An 18,783-nucleotide genomic window follows, 5' to 3' on the forward strand; every position below is an offset into this window, starting at 1 on the left:
GATGGGGGGGGGAGTAATTAATGGGTTTCACACACCATGCATTATGCCTAGAGTTGAGTTACCTACTGGATTAATTTGGCTACAAGTAAGTTCAGGAGACTCAAAAGCTTTCATGCATGCATCTTCTATTCCTTAGGTCGCTTCTTGTTCATACACCTCCGTTGACTGCAAAGGGGTATTAGCTTAGGCTTAATCTGAACTGCCGTGAATATACCAGGCACCAAGTTCCGATACACTTCTTTTTCTTACATAATGCACGTGGTTAGTGGGCAGTGATGCAGTTTACGATATGTATGATTCTTGTACTAATTAGCATTTTTTTCTTTCTTCCCAGAAAGGGAAGCTAGATTTGTTTTGACCTCTAAAATAACCGTTTCTCTGGCTGAAACTGTGAAATTAGCCTCCTAGTCAGAATGCCGTTTCCGATCCTTTATTAAAAAAATAAACAAAAATAAATGGTAGTATGTAGTTCTTGTTCCGTTCAGTTATTGCAATTCAGAATTATGACAAACGTTTTACATTGTCCTGCTGCTTTTAGATCTCCAGGAAATTTGGAAACAAATCACCAATGCCAGTATTTCCATGTGTTCATTTTTCCCCCTGCAGAGCTTTAGTATTCCCATCTCCAGATAAAACTTCAGTGGCTCATCTCTTTTATTTACATGCTGTTAGTTCTCTGTGTATTGATCGGGCCAAATGATAAAATTTTTGTTCAAAGCAAAACCCCGCCAGCCAATGGGAATTGTGCCTGATTGAAGACCATGTTTCGTGTGGTTTTTCAATTAGACTGCAATGGAAATAAATACCCCCCAAAATAAAAGTTCACTGCATAGCAGCCTGTGAATTAGCGGCTTTGAGTACAATACTGTCTTATGCAAACCTAGGTTGTCCCAATCTCTCAGTTATTTAAATTCATGTAGAGGTGTCACACTGCCCCATGTTTTTTGGCATGTAAAATTATATTTCCTTTTATATGATCCGATTATCAAAATGTTGGCCTTACTCCAGACCACTTACATAAATGAGGATCTACAAAATTTATACGCAATGTAAAGCATGGTATGAATCTGAATCTGGAAGTCAACTTTCCTCCCTAGAACCTGTCTTGTGATTTTCAGCATTTTAAGATATTCTTGATCATACCAAGAAACTGAGGCTGTAATCCTATGTGCCCTTACTCAGAATTAAGTTCCATTAAGTTAATTGGAATTTACTCTCAAGTAAATTTGCATAGGCTTGGGCTGTAAATTGACCAAATGAATTTGGACGGAAGTGCATGTTGCTGCAGTATATTTTACATTTTCAAAACATCAATTTGACTTTTGGTTGCTTAAAAGTTGTCACTTGATTCACCTACTTGTCCGCGTTCTTACTCTGCAGCCATCAGGGTTGCATGCAGATTAATTGAAATAAAGGCATTAAAAAGGCGCGAGGTTGCCTGGACCCCAAATTAAAACAATTCAATAAAAGCAACAGATAGTGGAAAAAAGAAAAAGGAGGAAGAGAAGAAGAGGGTGGGGAGAAATAGATTATGTGAAACTGTAGAATCACTACCCAACAGGAAAAATGCCTGGTAACAACGTGCATATTGCTGCAAGATACTGTAGTACCTGAAAAAGATGCAGCCTGCAATCCTTCGCATACTTACTTGAAAGCCAAATGTAGGTATGTTTACAGCTGGAGGTTTTCTTAAACCTCCTGCAGAAAGTGGAATCTTCAGAAACGCCTGGTGCACGTGTGGCTGAGGTGAAGAGACTGATATCCAGGAACCCACTAATTCTTGAGGAACCTCTCTCCATTTGCTACCTCATATGGACACCTACATGCATGGCATTTTTAATGGTGTATTATTATTTCATTACATTTCTATTTCTATTATGCGTTAGTGTGCACAGTCTGGGCCCATATTTCTCTGGACTGGGGCATTAAAAGCCAGCTGGTGTGTCAATCCTAGTCAGCGGGCGCTCATCAGTTTTTTGATGGGCGTATTATAATTCCCACCCTGTGCCAACCACAGTGGTGGGGTGGTGGTGGTGGGTGGCCATTGTGTGGCCTTGACAGGGCATAGTACCACTTCCTCCAAGCTGAGTGTGTGGGGAGTAGTGGGGAGAGAGGAAAGTATGTGGTTACCATGTCTGGGGTGGGGGACACGTGGCAAGCTGCCACGTTGCCTATGAAGGCAATGTGGCACGAAGAGTAACAAGCATCTTGCTGCTCATCCTGGCTGTAGCTTTTGTGGTGCAGTCAGGCTTTTTTTTGTGGGTGGGGGTTTGAAAGAGACTCTTCCTGCTCAAGGCGAGCCCGAGAAGCTACACCTGCATTTTGTTGCCTTCCAGCCAGGAGGTTGCATACCCTGGCAACAGAAGGAACTTGTTTCCTAAGCCGGTTTTGCCCAGCTAGGAGAGGCCTGCCTCAGGTAACATTCCCACCACCTTCTTGGCAGTGATGATGCAAGGACTTCGTCCTTGTGATTCCCTATTGCCACTGAGAAAGGAAGGCTTGAGGAGGCAGGAATGGTGGCAATATGGCACTTCCCTCCTTTGGTCATCCTGGAAATTTAGTACAATAAAGCAACAGAAGGACCACACTGCCTTATGTTGGTCTGTTCTCTTTAGGCACAATATGTCTCTTCATTGTAAATGAACAAACCTTGTGCAACAGGGTTAGTTTCACTTGAGCTACACACAGCAAAAATTCTTCACCAAATCTTTTGGGACTGGTGCTTACTCTTCCCCTGAAGCTTTTTCATGCTGATTGGACTTGACCCGTGTTAACTTGTTTTCTCTCAGTCCCGTGACTATATTTGTAAGACCAATTCTGCCTATTCAGCACTTCCAAAATATGTTTTACAGATTTGGCATGGTGGTGGCTATGGAGTGGATCTGAGAAAAGGCATATTTTGGAGGGTGGGTAGGTCAGATAAAAGGAAATACTTCTTCACACAGCGCTTAGTTAAACTGTGGAATTCTTTACCACAAGATGTAATGATTGACACCAATTTAGATGGCTTAAAAAGGGGCTTAGACAAATTCATGGAGGATAATGCTATCAGTGGCTAGTCCTGATGGCTATATACTACCTCCAGTATCAGAGGTAGCATGCCTATGTACACCATTTGCGGGGGAACATGGGCAGGACGGTGCTGTTGCACTCACATCCTGCTTGTGGGTTTCCTGCAGGCAGCTGGTTGGCCAGTGTGTGAACAGAATGCTCGACGAGATGGACCCTTGGTTTAATCCAGCATGGCTCTTCTTATGTTCTTATGTGAGCGGACAGTAGAAACATGAAGATGTGCTAAACTGCAAAGGATAGAGTGATAGTACAAGATTTAGGGCCTGTTCACAAAGGTCTCTTTAAGAAATACACCGTACAAGTGATTTTTGCAAAATGACTTCATTGTTGTAAATACGTTTTAATGTCAAACAGCATCTTTTAAGTTGTGTTTCTGCAACAACAACCCTGCCAGGCAGGTTTTAGTATTGTTTCAGTTTCATAGAAGAAGAAACTGAGGCTGAGAGTCAGATAGGGCTGCTTAATAATTCCATAAATAAAGCTGTTGAGACTTGAGCAGTGGTGTCAGTCCATCCCTTCTGTTCACAGAATCATGCCGGTCATGGTTCTACATAATAGGTCTTTACTGTTATTAGTATATTGCTGCAGGGTAGTTTGAAGGAGCATTCAGAAAAGCCACATCAGATATCTCTATTATTTTGTTTCGCAGACAGACTTGGTTGCAAAATATATTTAAATTATTTGTGGAGACAAGCAGGGAGGGGAATAGATAAAAGATACGATCAGGCTTTAAGCAAATCCTGTTCTAATTCAGGTTTTATGAATATTTAAACAAATTGCTCTCAATTCTTTTCCCTCTCTTTTTCTTTCTTTCCCCCTCTCCCCCCCACCCCCACCCCTCACCTTCTTTCTGCTTACCCACATAAAGCAGAGGCTGACCATGTGGAAACAGCCATCACCCATGAGGATGAGAGCCTAGCCATAGGAGAGCCGGTTGGGCTCGGCCTTGCGACGGGTGGAGGAGACCCCGACCTATTAACCTGTGGACAGTGTCAGATGAACTTCCCCCTGGGAGACATCTTGGTTTTTATAGAGCACAAGAAGAAACAGTGCAATGGCGCTGGTGGTGCCTGCTACGAAAAGAACCTGGATAAGACCAGCCCTCCCCCTTCATCACGCTCCGAGCTCAGGAAAGTGTCAGAGCCAGTGGAAATCGGGATCCAAGTCACACCCGATGAAGAAGACCGTCTTCTCACGCCTACAAAAGGAATTTGCCCCAAGCAGGAGAACATTGCAGGTACAACATATATTTTACATTAAGTCAACTGCAGAGGCAGCCTCTCTCTCTCTCTCTCTCTCTCTCTCTCTCTCTCTCTTCACCCCCCTGCCCCTGTCCTTTATCTTTAAAATTGAGAGAGAGAGACTTCTTGACAGTCTTGAGAATGTAAGATTTCACTAGCAGCCTGTGGGAAATTCATAATGCCTTAACATACTTTTGAGGAACCTCTTGCTTGCAGCCCTTAGTAGATCCTATTCTTTGGAGGGTTCATTTGGTTCCTTGGACTACGGAGGAATCTGAGTGTTCTGAGAGATAACTGTTAGAGTAGACCATGGTGTGTGTCAAGATGACAGGTTCCTGTGCTTCCTTTTGTTTACTGTGGTAGCCACTGGGAGCATAGATAGCATAGTGGGGAAAGTCAGAGGTCTCCTTCTCCCCAAAGAGAGGTATCTCCTTGTCTCATACTTACTGTGCGAAGTGAACTGCTTGGATTGTATTGTCCAGCCTGGCTGCCTCCTGAAACTTCTCAGCTGTGTGGATTGGCATGAGCTGTTATAGCCTGGACTGCAAGGGTTGAGAGTGCTTTCAAATCTTGTATTGGGAAGCGCTCACATGGACAAAACTCAAGGCCAGATATCAGAGATGTTACCACGATAGATTTCTTCTTCAAACTGAAAATGTACGTAATTTCCGGATACGGATGGCGCCTCATTACCATAGTTTTCTAAGCTTTAGATTAATAAAAAAAATAAAACCTTGAGAAAAGTGGTTGAGGGAACCTTCCCACACCCTAACCCTGCTTAGCTTTTCCCTGTATGGTAATTACCAACCCAAGGTGCCAAGACAGATACGTGTCCGGACAAGACAAGAAGATAAGTCTTGGCTAAATGTTTAGCTGGCTCATCTTGACCGCTAATGTAGATGCATTCACTTTGTCAAAGTAGTGGGGTGGGTGGCTATGAAATACTGGGGGAAAGGGCAGTTGTCTTCAGTGGAAAGAGGGCTTGAGCCTGAATAAAGAAACCACAAATGTAAAGCAGATTTAACCTTCTTGGTTCTGTCCAGCCACCCTCCCCAAAATTAAATCTGACTGTTATAGTTCCAGTGAGAGGCCTAGGGGTCTCAAAGAGAGGATTCTTCTCATCTTCACAGATCTACTATTGGCAAGCGTCCACTGAAGTTAAATTGGTTTAAAGTTAGTTAAGGCATGTGTTGCAGGCAGAACAATACAAAGCCTAAACAGTGTGCTTGCAAGCTGGACTGTGTCTGGCACTTCTGACTTATTTTATTGGCTTTGTAGCCCTTCAGCAGGCCTGCAGTTCCTGAGATTTAGGTGTCCCACATGTTTCTAAGTTTGGAGCAAAAAGAGAGAGAGAGAGAGCGAGCGAGAGAGCGAGAGAGAGAGAGCAGTACGTTAGAAATGCTTTATTCCAGAAATTAATTTCTGCAGGTATAGTGTTTAGGGGGGGGAAGGAACGTAAGCAGTTTCAGGTTGGAAGTTGACAAGTAGACTGCATTTTCATTTCTAAAGTGCTTGGACATCGTGGTGAAATTGGATGTGTAGGTTAAAGATACCCTGCGGCTGTATTCAGCATGTGCAGCCTGCACTTACTCTGGAGGTCACTGCTGGTCTCATTACAGGGGCATTACAAGAAAGGGGGACTGTATCATCCCCCCGGATGAGCCACTTGGAGAAATGGCCTTGCACTGCACACAAGAGAAGACAGCAGTTTTTTTCCTTAGCACTGGATGGCCATTAAAAAACACAGTTCTGATCTCCAACCTAACTGAAGCTATCCCAAACTTACTTGGACAGTTGGGGGAAACTCTGTAGATGAATACATTTATTTATTTTTAAATGTAGGCTACCTTTAAGGTATGCATCCTCCCAAGGCTGCATACTTAATAAAAGAAAAAAAAGATAACAACGGCAAAAATCAACAGAAACAATAAATGTCAGCAATTAAACCAGCAGCCCGAAAAGCCAAAGGCGATGTTTGTCTTGAGAGCTGCAGAGAAGAGGCCTGTCAACCCCCTGATGAATTGCCCATAACAGCCTTCCCCAACCTGGTGCCCTCCAGATGTTTTGGACTACAACTCCCAGTGTACCTGACCATTAGCCATGCTGGTTGGGGCTGATGGGAGTTGAAGTCCAAAATATCAGGAGGGTACTAGTTTGGGTAAGGCTGGCCTATAACACTGGAGCAGCGAATTTTGTGTTAGATGTGTGTGTGTTTTTAGGATTGTGGAGCTAGCCGTCTTTTACTTCTTTGTCAATTACTCCTTTGGCTATCAGGGAGCTTCAATACTTTCCCCCTTTACAGAAGGGGTGCGCAACCTTTTTGGCCCCAAGCTCTCAGCTGGGGGTTGCATATGTGTGCACGTGTGCACACACACACCCTTCCTCCTCCTTCCCACCTCACTGCACAGGGCTGGGGAGGTTTAAGCCTCCCCTCCTGCCTGATGTGATCTAAGGATCGTGGGGGGTGGAGGTGAAAAGCCTCTCCCATCCCCTAGCAATGGCAACTGAGATGGTTGTTTCTCTGTCATTTGTAGCAGCAGAAAACAGCCATCTCAGAAGCCAGCAGTCTTTTCATCAACTGGGATGTGGGGAAAAGTGGGGTGGGGTCTTGCCAGCTTTGGGGGAATCACTAGGAGTGGCTGACAACCGCAGGTTGTGCTAGATCTAGATCTTACGGTTAGAAAGGAAGACTCTCCTGACATCTCCAAGTAGGGCTGCGAAAGACTCTTGTCTGAACCCTCAGAGAGCTGTTGTTAGTCAGCACAGATGGATCGATGGTTTGACTGGGTATAAGGCAGTTTCTTATGTTTCTTCCTATGTTCCCATGACTTCATAGTGGGTCCTGAGCTGCACTTCCTAAAGCTAGGGCAAAATCTGCCATATAAGGGTTTGAACATAAGCCAGCAGTAACCACTGCAGGATAGTAAAACATATATTAGCTTAACAAGACATGTAGGTAATTGTACAGGGGCATCATACTCTCTTTGCAGCGGGCAAAATAGCAGTGTAAATCTACCCGTGGGCTTCAAATTGTCATGCATCACTCAGCAGTTGTCTCATCCACTTGCAGGATTGCGCAATTGATTTGAGGTCGACAGACCGAGTACCCAAATTTCTCTTTCTCGTATGGTGAGTTCAGTTCCGGAAAATGGCACTGCCTTTCAGAACGGCATGCCTTATGAATGCGTTGTTGTTCGTTGTTCAGTCGTTAAGTCGTGTCCGACTCTTCGTGACCCCATGGACCATAGCACGCCAGGGCTTCCTGTCCTCCGCTCTCTCCCGGAGTGTGCTCAAGTTCATATTCATTGCATCGGTGATGCTATCTAGCCACCTCATCCTCTGCCGTCCCCTTCTCCTTTTGCCTTCAATCTTTCCCAGCATCAGGGTCTTTTACAGGGAGTTTTCTCTTCGCATGAGGTGGCCAAAATATTTGAGCTTCAGCTTCAGTATCTGTCCTTCCAGTGAGCAGTCAGGGTTGATTTCCTTTAGGATTGACTGATTTGACCTCCTTGCAGTCCAGGGGACTCGTAAGAGTCTTCTGCAGCACCACAGTTCGAAAGCATCAATTCTTTGGCGCTCAGCCTTCCTTATAGTCCAGGATCTCACAAGACAGAGGTTAGGTTGAGCAAGGTTTCTACTGGTTAGCGACAAGAGCTGCAGTGCCCTGCATTAGTGTTGTGGGAGAAATTTTGGGCACATTTTTTTCAACCATTCTCATTCAATTTGATAGAAGAAAATTGCTTTCGAAAATTAATGCAATGGTGATTTACCCATGGCTTGGGTTTGGGTTTCTTGGGCTTAGCTTACTTAGGAGGTGGTCGAGGAGTGAGCACAGGTGTCGTGTTCTTCATTGTACAGTCATCTCTCTGGCAGCCTATAGCCTCTTCAGCTTCCTACACTTCAACTAAAGCCCAGTTTAAGGCCCCATGAGGTATTTTCTCCCATGGAGCTTTTTCAGATCAGGATGTGCAGGCAGTCTGGGAGGCCAGCTGTGATTAGGTAAGCTCAAAAACACCACGAAAACAAATTATACAACATCCTGAAAGAGGCAGGACAATGGAAGCCTGCTATTGGGGGGGAAAACTTTCAGGAAATTGGAGGGCAGATTTTGGCAGAGCACTAACTCCACCTCATCTGTGAAGCTAAACACAACACTGCCCCCACCTGCATTGTGGTGGATGCAAACGAGAGGCCTGCCTGCCAAGACAATTGATGCTGTTGCAGCACCAAGACCCCAAACACCCTTAGGAAAAAAGAAAGAAGCTGTGCTACAAGCCCTGCCAATAGGGAGCCCTACCTGGGAGAAACTGTGGAGAATTTCTAGGGATGTCAGAGAATTCTGTGACGGATCTCGGTGAGGCCGAATGATAGTGCATTCGGCCCCCCAAAACCCATCGCGGAACGAAGCCCCCGCCCCCCCAACCCACGAAAGGTGCACGGGACGAAGTGCCTGCCGCCCCCACCCCACGAAAGGCGCACGAAACGGAGCACTTACCTGCTCCCATCCGCGCTGCTGTGTGAATGGCAGCCGTCCTGCGGCCATCATTTGCTTCCTCCTTCTTCAGCCGTGATAGGCTACATAAATACTTACGCCATTTGCGTCCCTGCGGAGGCTGTGATAGGCTACGTAAGTATTTACTTAGCCTATCACGGCGGGAGGGGGGAAACCCCAGCGTATGCAAATGGCGGCGGCTACTGCCATTTGCGTACGCTGGGGTCTTCCCCCTGCCGTGATAGGCTATGTAAATATTTACGTAGCCTATCATGGCTCACTGCAGGGATGCAAATGACGGTGGCTACGACAGCCGCCATTTGCATCCCTGCAGGGCTGCCCAGCGGCCTAATGTCCGGCTGTGGGCAGCTGGAGCTGGCTGGCGGCTCCGCAGCTTGGCCGTGGAGTGGAGCCGGCTGGCCAGGATTCCGGGGGGAGGGATGGAGCATCTCCCCCCACCTGCGGAGCCCGGTGGAGCCAGGTAAGCGGGGTTTCGTACACCCCTAAGAGTTTCTCCTGCTCCTGGAGAAATTTGGTGAAACTGTCTCCCAAATTTCTCTGCCCACAAGTAAGGTGGAAAACTTCAAGAGGCCATTTGCACACAGCTCTACCCTGCATAGACATTTGTCCCTTCCTGTGATGACCAGAAGCAAGAGAAAGTGTGCACTGTTAGCAAATACCTACGAATGTCATAACTTAGACACGTTAATTGGCACAGATATTGGAATTCTGTAATGTAGGTTTGGGGGCTTTTTTTGAGGGGGAGGCACAGAGCATGCACACCCCTGAACAAAGCTGCAAGTGTGTACTTTGGTTTTTCTTTTTCTTTTTTTTTACAACAAACCATGTTGTTGTTTTCTGCAGTTGTCACATGAAGATCAGGGTCAGGCTTTGACGTTGAGGAGTTTCAAGAAGATATCACTGAATTGCAAGAGACCCAAGATACCAAATGGTATCCACCCTTCCCCAAATTTGCCCTGTAGCTTGCCCCACAAAAATGTCATACGTGCTTATCTTTGGGACAAACTATATGTGACATTAAATGCTAACGTGCATGTTGTTTAAAAAAAAATGCAAACAGCAGCTGCTGGGGTGGTGGTGGTGATAATTATTGGGAGAGCAAAGAGGTAGGAAGGGGGAGCCTAACCATTTCCCCTCCCCATTATGATCCTGACAAAAATCACTTCTTTGAAGCCACTATTTGTATTGGGAGCAAATCCCCCATTTGCACCAATTTCCTACCAGTGCAAATAGCAGCTTTGAGGAGAGATTTTTATCAGGACTGCAGCAGGGGAGAAAAGGGTTAATCTCTTCCGGGTCTACTGTGATCCTGATAAATTATCACACACACCCCTCCGATCAGCTGCTATTTGCATTTTTAGAAATGTGTATGTTAATTGCAGTGATGCAGGTGACATCACATCTACCGTGGCCTTTTTATACTCTGTTATGATCAAGAAACAGAATTCAGAATAGGACTCTACAGATAGGAGTCGGCTTTGCTCTTAATGGCTGGGATAACCAAGAGCAGGTTTAACCGCCACCATAATGGGGTCCCTGAAAGGCAATCCTTTGCTTTCTTTCATGGAAGTGAATGGTTGCCATTTACTTTTCTGTGCAGAAAAGTAAAATGTTGCACTTGGAATGAGTGTGTGCTCTCTCTCTCTCTCTCTCTCACACACACACACACACACACACTCTTCCATACACTCTTCCATGGACCCCTTCATACACTTCCGACCTGTCACACTGACAGGCATTTCACTAGCAATTAAATTTGGGTAGCTACATATGCTATGGGATAGGTGTACTCCTCCCACCAAACCACTTTCTACTCTGGTTGCTTTGGCCATGTAGTTTAAGTTGTTTCTAGGACACTTTTGCCTTGACTATAATAAGCACACCAAAAAGAAATAAGAAAGAGCAGAGCTGGAGGTCTTAATTTTTTTCTGTGGGAAACCAAACATCAAATGGAAAATGAGCTGGAGATTTTGAATCTGCAAATAAAATAATATAAAACGGGTGGTTCATTTGTTTTTTTCTTTCTCTTTATATAGGGTAGAGTCTTCTTGCTAAGTATGGCAGTAGTAAGGCTTTCTCAGATTAGGGATTGAACTCTTAGATAAAAAGATTTGTAGCATCCTCCTATTTTAGTGTGGGGGCTTTGCTCACCTTCCACTTCCCCCCTTTCCTTTTTTCTCTTTTCGTTGGTTGGTTGGTTGGTTGGTTCCTTCCTTCCTTCCTTCCGTCCGTCCGTCTTTCTTTTAAAAAAAAATAGCAGAGGATACTTTTCAATAGTAGGGTAAAAGCTTCATATTACAGCCATGGAGGCTACCCATGGAACCCCCCCCCCCCCCGAAGTCATTCACTGAAAAGGCTTTAGTGGGATATAGCGAGCCCCTTATTTATTTTTCAATAGAAGGGCTTTCTGCATTAGCCAAGAAAATCAGAATCTGTATTTAACACTAAAGGTATTTCCCAGTGAGAGGCTGTAGGGCATTGTTGTTAGATTTGTTAAAAAAAGAGACTAAATGCAATTTTATAAAAGGGAAACTTAATCTCTAAGCAGCTTTCTCCCCCCCCCCCTTTTTTGTGTGTGGTAATAATGCAACAGCATATATAATATTTTCACTTTCTATGTGACGAAAAATATTCTTAGCTTTTTCTACGCTGCGACAGGAAGAATGAAAATTTCTTTATTCCACCAAGAAATATGTAAAATAATCCTTTAGAAGAAATGGGGAGATATGTTTGTTCAAAGCATTTAAAATGTTATTTTAATCAAAGGCACAAAACAGTCGACATGCTATGTCAGCTAAAAGGAGACTATTACATTTGAACTGCAAGCTGCGCTCATCTTTTTATTTTATTCCCCCCACCCCCTCCAACCTCTTTTCCCTCCCTTTCCCAGCACTTTGAAACATTTTTTTTAAAAAAAATGAATAAAAAAGAGGAGAGAAATAAAGATTAAAAGAATAAAGGGGGAAAAAAACTTCTGTGGCTCAAATGTGTAAAAGTAATTTAATATGGCGAAAGCATTAATTATTTTAGCTTAATTGAATTCTGAGGACTGCAGCGGTTGCATTTTTGTTAGACAAGCTCTGTTTATTATTTCTTTGTGTGTAGATTAACAGTAAAGGAAACACAGATAACTTTCACTTATTTATTGTGAAATAAATGTGTCAATTCATGTGAAGAGCAAGCTGTTCGAAGACAATTGAATCTTTACATTTCAAGAGGAAGGAAAATAGAAATCACCCTCAGAGTTGCCCATAGAGAGGTGACAGCTACTTTGCTCAAACTCGTGTCATGTTCCTGAATCTCCTTTTACTCAAAATGGTTTGTGAACTTTGATGTCTCTGCCATAATACTGCGGTTTTCCTGGCCTGCATGTGTAGCCAAGTTAAGTCAAGCATGGGACTTGACTAAGACATTTCTTGGAGAGTGCAGGTGCTAGGCCTGAGAGAGGGCAAAGAAAGCAAGGAATAGGACTGGCTTGACCATACATGGCAACTCCAGGTAGGCCTCAGAAAGAATCCTTCCTGAAACCCTAGAGAGCCGTTGCCATGTCACTGTCTACAACTCTGCACTCAATGGACCAATAGTCTGAGTTGGTGTAAGGCAGCTTCCTATGTTCCATGTCTGAGCATTCATGTGTCTCAGAATCTTCTGTGACTGTGACTCTGCATTCTGCTGTGTACTTGGTTTGTGCAGGATGTTTACTGGCCTGCCTAGGATTGCAAAAACCCCTGAACTGGCCTTGATAGGGAAGAATCCTATGGAACCTAGGCTCATCTTATGCCTAGATTTCCTCCTACTCCCAAACTCTGTTTAGCAAGCAAGTGCTGCTGCAGGTTCTAAATTCCCTACAATTTCTTACTTGCAGTTGAGGTGGTGTGAGCCTAATGAAAGACAGGGCATAATGGAGGTGGTGGTGTTGCGGTCTTCTTTGACAACATTACCCTTGTGGGGAAACAGGAAGCAGTTCCACCTAGAAATGTAGTCTGTCTGTATAATCTGAATTTTTTTATTTGTATTTAGCTGTTTAATAGTTGTTTTTTTTTCAGGGAAATATTAAACACCCTTTCCCAATTTTTACTCTTTCATTCCCTTTGTAACATGGAAGTCTTTGCGGTCCTCACTCCTTTGAAGTTACAGGAATCCAAAGGAGGCAGTGTGTATTTTGAATGTGGATTGTATCTTGTAATGGTGTATCACAGGCTTCCATGCCACCAAACAGCACCCTGGCTGCTCCAGGAGAGGGATCCTACCAGCATTTGCTCCAGTTTCTTGTTGCACCGTTTTTCTTATATGCAGCCATTCAGTAGCAAATAATACCAACCAAACGCCCGGTGCAAGTTGTGAACGGGCCAATGTGAAAATATTACTGAACATGTTGCCAGGATTTGCTGTGTTAGCAGACAACTGCATAGAAGAGCACACAGAGCTGTGTAGTGTGATAATCCAACAATCAGTTATACTGTCATTACAGACAGGGTGGATTGATCTAAATTATTGATAAAAAAGCCTGATTTAAATCAAATTTCCTGTTGGTATTTCAACTATTTCCTAAACAATGATGCATACTAATTGGCTTGTCTAACCACTAAAACAGGTTTATTCACAATTGAATGTAAGTACACATGATCCCCAAGGTAGGAATAGTGGATGAGCCTCATATTGATATCCAGGATGGCGTAGAGATATCCTGGAGCCAGGACTGGATCCCAGTATCTCTGATGGCTTCCGCATTCCTGGACGTTGGGATTAAGCCTATAATAACATTATAGTATATATGACCTTTTGTGCCATAAATAAGCACGTAATGCTTGGTTCTTCATTTCATAGAAAAGCAGTGTGTATGACAATGAGCCATCGATGTAGTTATAAGAGATCATAAGTGTATGTTTAAAGTGCTTGATTATTCATGTTTACTTTTAACCAGGCTGTTTAAAAAACAGAAACATTTTTGATTTTTTTTTTAAAGTCAGATTTTATTTTTTTTAATTCCCTGTTTTAATTTACCCTGACTCCAGGCTTGTCTCATGGCAGATTTTAGCAGCTGGCCTAGTCCATCTCCCTACAGATTCCCCTTCCTTAAAAACACAGGAATCTGCCTTATACTGAGTCAGACCATTGGCTTACCTAGCTCAGTATTGTCTTACTAGCAGCAGCTCTCCAGGGTTACAGACAAGAGTCTTTTCTAGCCCTACCTGTAGATGCCAGGGACCTTTTGCAGGTGAACTACTACCACTGAGCTGTGGTGGTCTGGTCTGGTATATTTCTACCATTAGAACATAAATATTGCTCTGCTGGATCAAACCAAAGGTCCTTCATTCTGTCTCCTAGGATGGCCAGCTGGATGTTTCAAGGAAGTCTGCAACCAGAGTGTGAAGCCATTAGCTTTCCTACACTGTTGCTCCTCACCAACTGGTACTTGACAACATCTTGTTCCATTTAGCTATTACAGCTAAAAGCCACTGAAAGACCCTAAATTTGTCTAATCTCATATTAAAGCCCTTTAAGGGTGCAATCCTGTGCATGTTTATTATTTATTTATTTATTGCATTTCTATCCCGCCTTTTTTCCTCTGGCAAGGAACCCAAAGCGGCTTACATTCTCCTCCTCCTCCATTTTATCCTCACAACAACAGCCCTGTGAGGTAGGTTGGGCTGAGAGGCTGTGACTGGCCCCAAGTCACCCAGTGAGTTTCCATGGCCAAGTAGAGACTAGAACCCGGTTCTCCCAGCTCCCAGTCCAACACTCTCGCCACTACACCACACTGGCTCTCAATGTTTAGACAGAAAAAAGTCCTACAAGTCCCAGAATCCCCTAGCACCTTATGGCAACAAATTCTACAATTTTGTTATTTTTTTTGTTTATTGCATGATAAACCCCCAAGATGATGTGCATGAGGTTCCCAGGCAGCCTCCTCTCGAGGCATTGATGAGGCCCGGACCTGCCTAGCTTCAGCAAGGCGGCTTCATCCTGTGGCTTCAGACCATGCCATGTGGGATTATACACTGTATGGAGTGTTTTCTTTTTTCCATCTGAATCGGCTGCCAGTTAATGTCTTCAGGCAATCCTGAGTTCTAATGTACGAGACAGGGAGAAAAAAATCCTGTATATCCACTTTCTCCAAACAATGCGTAATTTTATACATGTCAATCATATTCCTCCCTCCCCCTCCCCCCCTTAGCTATCTGTTTTCTAAACGAAAAAGCCCCAAAGGCTTTAGCCTTTTCTTGGAGGAAAGCTTTCTTGCTTGCTTCCACATTGCCTTTATGTTCTGTCTTTAGTAAGTCTTCTGGCCTAGAATCTCTTGCTTTATTTTAGTTCCAAGAAGGCAGGACAACCCTACAGCATGCAGTCATAATCCATAAAATGGTGCTTCCAGTCTGAAGTAACGATGAGGTATAATGGTGTTCATGGGATCAGCGAGCTAAATTTTCAACGCCTTGTCATATTGACGTTGGCAGTATTTCCTTAACATGTGGCTTTCAAAGTCAAACTGGAAGGGTGTAGAAATGTTTTAGTTATACAGTGCATCCTATTAGGGGTGGCATGCTTTAGTGTGGCACATGTTCAAGGGTGTGGAAATCTCTATAGCTCCAGGCTATATTGCCCTGTGTCCAGGCTATATTGTCTTGAGCCTCTTGCTTTCTGTCCACTGCAATTCTGAGTCCTAGCCCTTATTTCCTTGTTTTTTTATATATATATATATATATATATATATATGTATATGTATATGTATATATGTATATATGCATATACACACACACACACACACACAATCTCCAAGTGCTGATCCTTATGTAGACAAAATGGCACCATCCATGCACACAAAGGAAGTATTAGTATGCTTGAGTGAACCCCAACGTTTGCAGAATCTTTAGGAAAAAATCCTGTGTGTATGTGTGTGAACTCGAAACATCCCCATGAGGACTGAGCATGCTCAGTGGGCACAGAATGCTGACTGTCTATTGTGCGGGAAAAACAGCAAACGAGTGGGGGTGGGAGATGGGAGTATCCCAGAAGAGGGCACTTGTTACAAACATACTCGTTAATGTATGCACATTCTAGAGTCAAAACCCTGACTCATGGCACTTTCAGTATTTTCTGTATAGAGTGTGAGCATCTTTTAGGCCAGAATTTCAAACCCAGCATCTACAACATCAGTTAGTATGGAGACATGCATATGGGGCATTGCAATATTTTTTTCTTTTAAATTGACTCATCTAGTTGCAATCCCTTTTCACCATCATTTAAAAAGCCAAACGTCCTTACAAGAAAATGCAGTCAGGTTACAGAAATGTTAAAAAAGGTAAAAGGTAAAGGTGTCCCCAACCAGTCGTGTCCGACTCTAGGGTGCGGTGCTCATCCCCGTTTCTAAGCCGAAGACCCAGCGCTGTCCGAAGACGCTTCCGTGGTCATGTGGCCGCCATGACTGAACACCGAGGTGCACGGAACGCTGTTACCTTTCCCGCCGAGGCGGTACCTATTTATCTACTTGCAATTTCTTGCTTTCGAACTGCTAGGTTGGCAGGAGCTGGGACTGAAGACGGGAGCTCACTCCGTCACGCAGCACTCGGGTCTCGAACTGCTGTCCCTTCCGGTCTGCAGTTCAGCGTCTTAACCACTAAGCCACCGCGGCCCCACAGAAATGTTAGACGTTGTGTATTTGTGTTTTTTACTACACACACACTTGTGTGGGTGGGTGTGCACACACACGTGCACAAAGACTGCCTGATTTGCACTGAGAATAAGAAACGCAATGACATTTTGCAGTTTACCTTCTTAACCTATAAGAAGCTGTACCATGTAGAGATGTGAAGGCCTGGAAAAACTGGGGGATAAAATGTTTTTCCCCTGTTTTTTTCTCAAGGATCTTTTTCGGGTTTTTCCAAAAACATTGGAAAAATTGAACAATTTCATCCTGCCATTGCCATCACTTGTGATGGAACAATGTGTGGGTTATTCCACTTACATTTCTTTTTTTCTTTTTTTTAAAACAACTTTGAGGGTGGGGTCTGTGGAACTCTTCCTATGGAGCCTTCTTCTGACTCCAGCTCCTGCTTCGTGTGGATTTTAGGATGATTCAGATCTTTCAGGGACTACTTGCTGAAGTTCCTAAAATGTTTTATGTATAACTTGATTCGTTCATGGTATATTAAATTTAAAAGTGTAGTTATTCAGGCAATAATTGCAAGTTTACTGAATGTACTTTTAAACATTTAAAATTTTAATGATGATTAATGAGTAAACCAAATTACCCATAATATGTGTTATGTTCCTAAAGTAACAGTGACTTTAGATCTGTAAAAAGCCCTAAAAAAAATAAACATTGCACATTTTCAGTTTTTCCTAAAATTTCTTTTTACTTGAAAAAAAGAACATTTTTTCCCAGTGGCTTCAAAATTTCACATCTGTAGTACCTTGTGACTGCCCTGGATCATACATTTTGGCACTTAGAATGTGAGACCTGGGGGGAAGGATTGCATCACATATATGTGTTCGGTACGGCTCCTGGCAGCATACAAATGCTAAGTAACCGTGACAGAAATATACTATTTCTGTTACTAACTAGCAGTAACAGAAATAGAGTGACAGAGTAACATTCATAGACTTTCAGATGCTGATCAAGCCAGTAGTGGAGGTTCATTTGAGCAAACTAGCTCAAAGTGGGCTAGATGAAACAATGATCAGGTGGATTCACAGTTGGCTACAGAATTGGACTCAAAGAGTGCTTATCAATGGGACCTTCTCAAACTGGGGAGAGGTAACGAGCGGGGTACCGCAGGGCTCAGTCCTGGGCCCAGTGCTCTTCAACATTTTTATTAAGCTGAAGCTGAACCCTGACAAGACCGAGGTACTTTTGGTGGGAGACAAGAGGAGGCTGGGGGATGTTGACCTGGTGTTGAATGGGGTACGGCTACCCTTGAAAGACCAGGTCCGCAGCCTGGGGGTCATTTTGGACTCCCAGCTGTCCATGGAGGCTCAGGTGTCAGCTGTGAGCCGGACAGCGCTGTATCAACTCCATCTGATACGGCGGCTGCGCCCCTTCCTTCCTGACCATCTGCTCCCATCGGTAATACATGCCCTGGTCTCCTCTCGTTTAGACTACTGTAATGCGCTCTACGTGGGGTTACCCTTGAAGACGGTTCGGAAGTTGCAGCTGGTACAGAACGCGGCGGCTCGCCTGATTAAAGGCAGCCGCCGGCGAGATCACATCACTCCAGTGCTGAAGGAGTTGCACTGGTTACCAGTTGTTTTCCGGGCCAAATTCAAGGTGTTGGTTTTGACCTTTAAAACCCTATATGGTTCCGGCCCAGCCTATCTTAAGGAGCGCCTCCAGCAACACCAGACAGGCCGCTTAACAAGATCAGCCTCAGATGGCCTTCTCTCTGTCCCATCAGCCAGGACAGCTAGACTGGTGGGGACGAGGGAGAGGGCCTTCTCTGTGGTGGCCCCCACTCTGTGGAACTCCCTCCCTAGGGAACTCCGTCATGCCCCCTCTTTAATGAGCTTCCGTCGTGCATTAAAAACGTAGTTGTTCAGGCAGGCATTTGGGGTGGGTTAGGGTATTTAAAAAAAAAAATTTATGGTAAAATTTTATTGTTTTAAATTGTTTTATGGTGGGTTGTACATCGCCCAGAGTGGCTGGGTGACCAGTCAGATGGGCGATTAATAAATTTAATAAATAAATAAATAAATCACCTGGAGGAGGAGGTGCAGGGAATGCTGATCAGATTTGCAGATGACACAAAATTGGGTGGGATAGCTAATACTTTGGAAGACAGAAACAAAATTCAAAGTGATCTGGATAGACTGGAGCGCTGGGCAGAAAACAACAGAATGACATTTAATAGGGATCAATGCCAAGTTCTGCACCTAGGAAAAAGAAACCAAATGCACAGTTACAAGATGGGGGATACGTGGCTCAACCACACTACAAGCGAGAAGGATCTTGGAATTGTT

General features: G+C 44.0%; 1 protein-coding gene across 8 annotated transcripts in view; it reads left to right on the plus strand.

The window, feature by feature from the left end:
- BCL11B (BCL11 transcription factor B) overlaps positions 1-18,783 on the plus strand; it is a 178,541-nt gene that overhangs the window by 15,872 nt on the left and 143,886 nt on the right. For 6 of the 8 annotated variants that reach the window (XM_084839400.1, XM_084839360.1, XM_084839417.1 and 3 more), the window contains exon 2: positions 3,941-4,309. In XM_084839400.1, the coding sequence (XP_084695526.1) occupies positions 3,941-4,309 (369 nt within the window). The remainder of the gene's footprint in view (positions 1-3,940; positions 4,310-18,783) is intronic. The other 2 variants (XM_084839409.1, XM_084839370.1) reach the window with 1 other exon arrangement.

The sequence above is a fragment of the Heloderma suspectum genome, chromosome 1, assembly GCF_057233095.1.
Source record: "Heloderma suspectum isolate Gila_16-S chromosome 1, 16-S_ref, whole genome shotgun sequence".
Taxonomy (NCBI): domain Eukaryota; kingdom Metazoa; phylum Chordata; class Lepidosauria; order Squamata; family Helodermatidae; genus Heloderma; species Heloderma suspectum.